The 6,983-nt window shown below is 41.8% G+C and overlaps 1 protein-coding gene across 1 annotated transcript; it reads right to left on the reverse strand.

The window, feature by feature from the left end:
- Nucleotides 1-1,198: 1,198 nt before the first annotated feature.
- LOC119216171 (regulator of G-protein signaling 8-like) lies at nucleotides 1,199-6,643 on the reverse strand. Its single transcript, XM_062563470.1, has 4 exons — nucleotides 6,227-6,643; nucleotides 4,896-4,957; nucleotides 2,656-2,822; nucleotides 1,199-2,018 (listed from the first exon to the last, which is right to left on the reverse strand). Exons 1-4 carry the CDS (start codon nucleotides 6,229-6,231, stop codon nucleotides 1,842-1,844), a joined length of 411 nt encoding a protein of 136 aa, XP_062419454.1. The 5' UTR covers nucleotides 6,232-6,643; the 3' UTR covers nucleotides 1,199-1,841.
- Nucleotides 6,644-6,983: the final 340 nt, after the last annotated feature.

Genomic DNA, 6,983 nt, shown 5'->3' on the forward strand with positions numbered 1-6,983 from the left:
CTTCAACAATTAACCAATTATTGATTAATTGATTGCCTTTTCAACGTTTAAGATGAACACATACTGTTACCTACCTACCATACATTTTGTATGCCTGGGAAATACAATAAATGGACCCAAAGTGCCCTACCTGTAGTGACACATTATTTCAGCATTAGCTGAAGTATGCTTCAGGATTTCAAGAGGCTTGATCTGACCTCGTTGTGTGAAAGATACTTTTTTATTCCATGTCATAAGTGTGCTTATACAGAGTTTCTGTATTTTCAGTAATATTATAAGCAGTAAATATCCATTGTTGAATGATGCGTTACGGTTGCAGTGTCTTTCCCACAAAAACCCTTTGCAGCCAAGTGGCCGGGAGTAAGCTGGAAGAGAAACACTGCTGTGTCTTTAGATCACAAGATAGAGTGGATAAAAAGATACCCTTTCATCAGTCCTTAAATCTTTGGAGCCAGATTTAAAAGCCTTGAAGTCTGCCACAGGAGGAGTTAATCTTTGGGAGTTTCTGCATTGATGCAGTGTAAAGTTTTCTCCTCCCCAGTGGAGAAGAAAGAGCGGCTTGTGGAAGTCCGCAGAGACTGTGTTGCCTTATCTCCCACCCACTGAGAGCTGCTCCTCGCATCTCAAGTCCTGGGGCATTATCTCAGCCTCTGCTGCTCACACTACGTCGACCGGCCCGGGCTTTGCTGTTTGGGTCCATCCATCCATCCATCCATCCATCCATAGCAATCCTTCTTTCATTTACTTACTTCTTCCCAGCCAGGCCCCCAATGTTTGACTATTTTTTCCTTTCCTCCTAATTGCCTCACCTCTGGTCTTGTTTTTATCTCATTGTCCACCCTCTTCAAATCCTTCTTTTGTCATTAGACCGTCTTTTCCCTTTTTTCCACTTCCTTTGCAACTATTTGTCCACTCCTTCCAGCAGTTCTTTTCCTCCAGCCTCACAAAAAATTTTTCTGACATTCTTTTATTCTGCTGGTGCAGCTTTTTGACCATCCTCTCCTCACCTCCTTTCCTCAGTACTAAGCCCTCGCTGACTTCCAGCAGGGCCAGATATCAGATAATGCTGGACCTCCAATCAGAATGGAAAAAGTTTGGTTTTCAGCAGAATTGCTTGCAGGGTGACTTCACTTTGCCGATGCAAACTGTGCGTGAAAAAAAGTTTCAGGAATAAAAGCAAGAACGGCACTTCTTGCACAAGCTTCATTTGTTTATTTTTTCAATCTTTAAGTCTCACAAATTTCTTAAATTCATATTTCAGATCTCATTTGTCAATCCTCAGGCGTAATGGCTATAAATAGGTGTCACTGGATACTGATCAATACTGTCATGGGAGGCAATTCAGCTTATGAATAAGGTTAAAGGGATACTTTGACGTATTGGCTAAATGTGCATAGAAACCTTCTTGCCCAGCATTAGATGCTTTATAAAAGACCTGCATCCAACAGGCGGTTTAACTTAGCTTTAAATTGTGACATTCTGTGTGTTACATTGATTTAATTCCTCACCCGTAACACATCAACCCATTATTACACATTAGAACACTCACAGGTGTTCTTCTTCAGCCCCAAAAAAGGCCAGAGTGGAATGCGGAGCTTTCTTTTTTGTTGCAGTATAAAACAATCCACACCAATTTGGATTTTAAAAGCTGCCCAACAGATTTACATGTTGGCCTTTCGAAGCCAGTTAGTCCTCCTTTGGACAGCTCAGTATCTCCATCCTCTTCTTGCTCTAACAGAGAAGCCTTTTGTGTTTAATCTGAGATTCTCAGGAGAGTCGGCTGAAGAGCAGAATCAATCATTCAGAGAAGTGTCCGACAGGCTCCTTTGCTCATGATGCTTTCATTGCTGTTCAGCCTGTTCCAGGAGACCTTGGTACATTTCTGATTTCAGAAATCGTGGATAACAGTCGTTTTCCATCAGACTGTATATCACTCTCTGCGCCCCGTCAAGACAATTTGGCACCGGCTGAGAGAGGTTTCCTCCGATTTCCTCTCGCGTCACGCAGTCGATGTTTATCTGTGTTGAAGGAAATACCAATTCTTACTTCACACATGAGTTCTTTTATATTAGTTCGGAAAGTGAACCGCATGTTGAGGTTGAAATATGTGTAGCACTTTAGGAAAAGCACAAGTGTAAATAAGTAAATGGAGAGGAGCTGAATTGCCATTAGCTGCATTGATTGCAGGCTCCTGACATCCTGCAATGAAACGCTTTCACATCGTTAACGTACAACACATGCAAAGTAAAAGCCCATCTGGGAGTTTCAAAGAAGTCACGTCGTGCCGAGAGCAGCCCAATAACAGAACCTTAGCGATTCATTAATCTTCCTGCTATGAGAACTAAGCAAGAAAAGGCTCATGGTTGCATTTCATATTGAAAGTGAATTACACTGTGGAGGCATAACGATGTCAACAAGCCGGCTTGCACTTGAGGCTAATTTGGAGTCACACACACACACACACACACACACACACACACACACACACACACACACACACACACACACACACACACACACACACACACACACACACACACACACACACACACACACACACACACACACACACACACACACACACACACACACACACACACACACACACACACACGTGTCTGACTTTGTTCATGTCTCACTAAACAAAAGCCGTACCTGTCTGGGCGCATCAACTTGGACAAACTCTGCGTAGATCTTCTTGGCAGCCACCGTCATTTCTGCCTGACTGGTAATGGTCTTGTATCCCTCGCAGGCCAGCCAAAACAACAGGTTCTCCTCACTGTATTCGGTCCTCAAGAAGTCCTCAAACAGCAGCTGGCCTGCTGCACGTGTAACAGAAAAACTTGAATTGAGACAAAATCAGTTTGAAAAAAATAAATAAAGGTTTCATCATTTTCATTACATCTTCTTGTTGTGTAACCAAATCCACTTTAAATATGAATTAGATTTACACATGCTATCAATCTTCCAGCTCTCTATAATTAAGGCTACTTGTGATAAGTTGGGCACATAACTTCCATTTTGTGGAGAAAAAGAGAAATGGAGCCACTGAAGTCCCAGAATCCTTTTGTTCTCAAATCATCTTGGGATGTCAGGGCATTGGGCCAACAGCTGTTGTTTGTAAGATATTAGAATTTGCATAACCAAAGCCCCTGAAATGCCATATAGCGCTTCTAATTTCCAATTTTCTAACATGATATCACGTACAGAGTAAGACTTCAGAGCTTCTAACAGCAGGTCTTAATCTGGCTGATTAGACTACGGTGCTGAGAAGAGGTCTAATCACTGATTTGAGTGTCCTGTGCTTTGTTGCACCTGTTAGGGTGAGACCATATTAAATGCTGATATGGCCAAAGAGAACTACCCACAAATCATTGCAATGTGATGTTAAAAACAGGAAAACGCACAGAGACTTAAAAAGGTAAACAAAGAGGACGTTGCACGCGAGTATAGAAGTATAGAGTTTAGAATAAAATGTGTGCATTTAAAACAGGTGTTTTACATGAAAATCAACTCACTTATTAACCTATTAATAAATAATAGAAAAATCCTCGCAGCAATTTTGACAAAAACATAACAACTTTGAAAATAACTCTAATTAGAGTTAGGGGTTAACTCTAACCCCTAGTGTTGGGTGATGATTTGTGAACTAATACCTACTCATCACATCTCCTCCTACCTTCAACCTAAGCATAGGTACGAACGGTCGTAACATTTGTGTGGTTCTTCTCAACGTTTAGCTGCGCCGTTGGTGGTTTTAGGCCTATGTGGCGTCACAGATCGAGAGTTGGATGTCTTTCACACAAAAATCACCGTATTGAGATAAATGCAAACGATTTGTATATAAGTCTGACCCTATATGAGGCCAATTGATATGTGCACACAAGGAAATGCACTGTGGAGGCTTCGTATTATACATTTACATTAATAATCAGAGTATTTGATTAGATAAACTGATCCCATCAAGATTTTACGAAACATTATATCTTTGTGCAAACAGTGACATACTATCAAGTTAAAAAGGAAATGTCTACCTCTTTTTTAAAGGATTTCCAATCCTAATAACTTCCTTAGTGTCTGCCATATTGACCTGGGAAGTTGAGTTTGCAGCGATGTAGTTAAATGCAAGAAAGGACTCCAGGCAGCCAGGAGTAAATGCTCCAGCTGCTGCTCAAAAACATACTCTGTTATTCACACAAATTGCTTTGCGTGAATCACAGATGGCGTTTTGACAGTAATTGACAGGAGACAAAATACGTCCAGGGGCTGATGGTTCCCATCTACAAATCACTCTTGGGCCATATCCAAGCTTTCAATCATAACCGAGTCCACCTTCTAAAATTAGACGTAAAGTTATATGAAGCTGCCACATGCACAGCTATTTATTTTTTGCTACTATTAGACGATTTGTTTTACTTGCCACTGCATTTCTACAAAGGTAAATGGAGCAACTGGGATGCAAAAAAAAAAAATGTATCTTCGGATAGCAGACAAACTGGAATATTAAAGATTCAGTTCTGTTGAGTTATAAGAGAGCAGAGAGAGCAGAAAGAGAGAGAGACAAGGAAGGCATCGGCTTGGTCGGGTGAAAGCCATCAGAGTGGTGGCTTCATAAATGAATGGAATCACCCCATCTACCCAAGCAGCTCAGATTAGGCCTCTTATCTATGCCAGCGGCATCCTCCTTCAATATATCTCTGAATGGATGTGACTAACTTGAAGGAAGAATATATCCTCTATTTTCTTCAAGAAGCCTGAGGGCAATACACGATAATATGCAGAGTCCGACCTGCGGACAATTGAGTGTAAAAAAAAAATAGAAAAGAGAATGAAGAACTGAGAGAGGCATCTTGACAAAAGATTGAGGGAAATCTATGCGGGCCGAGTGATCTTACTTTTACACTGCAGAAGATGGTCGAGTGACTCTCCCCACGCCGAGACATCATCCCCAGGGTCCCTGAAGAGTAAACACGTCAGCAACAGGTACCGTGTGGCCAACAGCTGACCTACATATTTTGTTGGGGACACAAGTCCTTGTCTGCAAGAACGTGAGTCATTTCAACGTTTCCACAACTCACATCAGAGCCGTTTAACCATTAGTGAAAAGTAGTTTTTGACATTACTTTAATCAATCAGAGCAAATGTATGAAAAAAATATGGACGGCCATCTCATTTGCAACCGTAGAGGAAGAAATCAATGACATATTAGGGGTTAATTAGGTACTAGGTAAAGAAATAGTGTTGACTGCATTAGGGGTTCCCTCCTGACCATCATGACTTGGGGAAGCAAACATTAGAATAAGGATTTATTCCTTAGTCGTTGCAGCATAGGCAGAGAATTTGGACTGGATATGTAAAAGATGGCTGTGACATGGAAAACCATTCACCGTAGAGAGAAAGGTCATTTTTATCTCAGATATGTGGCAACTCACCACAATTCGGAAGTAATTGAGTTTTAAAGCAATGAGGGCTGACGGTGGGTGCACAACTCTGACCTGAATGTTTTAGATGTGAGAGCCAATGAAGCAGTGGCCTACACTTTCAGACCTGCAGTTCTTTTGATTCGAACAGATTTTTTTGCCCCCCCCCCTAAAAAAGTCCTTTAATACAGACTAATTTCTCGACGGTAGTTCATTCAATGAAGTTGTATTGGATTTCGATAAAGTTGTGAGAGCTTTGACAGCACAGCTTTGAGCTATACTTTTCCAAGATGGGGTTTCAAAAAAAAAAAGTCCCTCAGAAGTAAGACGAGGCCTCAGAGAGAAGGCTCGCACAGCCACACATTTTTGCATCATCCAGAGAGCAGACCGTATTCAGCTCTAAGGATTCCCACTCATCTGTGGACTTTTTCATGTTTTTCTTAGGGAGGAAGGAAGGAAGGCAAAGAGAGCTGGAGGCACACTGAGAAGTACAGAGAAGCAGACGGAGAGAAACTTCACAAAAAAGAAAAGGAAAAAAAAACGCACGGATCACAGGGGCCCCATCAGAAACACTTGCTAATAAACGCAGAGACAAGAGAGAGGCCTCCGCAAAACACATCCCAGCTCTGTTTTAGGGACATGCTTTTTTTTTTCCGTGCATGGCAAGATCTTAGTAAGTCACTGACGAACAGGCCGCAGGGGAAGTAACTCATTGAAAATGCTCTACAGTGTCAAAATCCTCCGCGCCAAACAACCAGTTTGTACAAAGTCTTGAAAGATAAATCCAGTTTTGAGCTCATACTTACAACATGTGTTTTCTGTGGCCAGAAAAAAAGAGGACAAGCGCGATATGCGTGCAAAAACGCACTGATCCTTCGCTGTTCGAGCTTCTTTTCTGCTACTTGACGAACCCTACAAAGTGCAAGTCCGCGCATGTTGAGTTGAAGCACAGACAGGCTCAAATTTTTGACATATGTCCGCTTTCCCTCTTTACTTTAAATACTCAAACTCCCTGAGCTAAATATAAGTATTACGTTTAAGCACCACTTTGTCTGTACCCATCAATCAGCAGCTACCGCTATGATTCCATTGAACATGTGACTTTAAAACATGAAAAGACTTTTTTATATGAAGCTTAATGAAAGTTCAGTCCAGTGGTACCTCATCATCTCTTTGTCTCCCTGCCATCAGCCTATTGTGGGCGTTCACCTCAAGTTACCTGACCAGTTATGCGTTTCTTGATTACATAAACTTAACTCTGTGCTGCATTCAGTTGTCTGAATATTGTATTTCGGTCCTTCGGGGCTTTCGCACACCAAGGCGAAATGGTCTGAAGTTGTCAATGATACTGTTATAGCAAAATAAAACTTCACGTTTGTCTGTCATTTCAGGCGGGTCTGTCATTTTATCTTGCATAGCAGTTTTTCTACCAAATTGAATCATTAAGGATATTTCAACCAGTGTTGCAACGTTTTTCTTGTGAGGTCTCAACCCCAGCGTGACGGCAGGAGGCCGCAAGGGGGAGCCCAAGGCCGCGTCCCCCGGAGCCAATCACCGGAATTC

The sequence above is a fragment of the Pungitius pungitius genome, chromosome 7, assembly GCF_949316345.1.
Source record: "Pungitius pungitius chromosome 7, fPunPun2.1, whole genome shotgun sequence".
Lineage (NCBI taxonomy): Eukaryota > Metazoa > Chordata > Actinopteri > Perciformes > Gasterosteidae > Pungitius > Pungitius pungitius.

Excerpts from the sequence above, each read along its gene's own strand:
- LOC119216171 (XM_062563470.1), bottom strand. Across the intron at positions 2,823-4,895 it reads CCATCTTCTGCAGTGTAAAA|CAGGCCAGCTGCTGTTTGAG; the intron begins GTAAGATCACTC and ends TTACACGTGCAG. Across the intron at positions 2,019-2,655 it reads AAGTTGATGCGCCCAGACAG|ATAAACATCGACTGCGTGAC; the intron begins GTACGGCTTTTG and ends CCTTCAACACAG.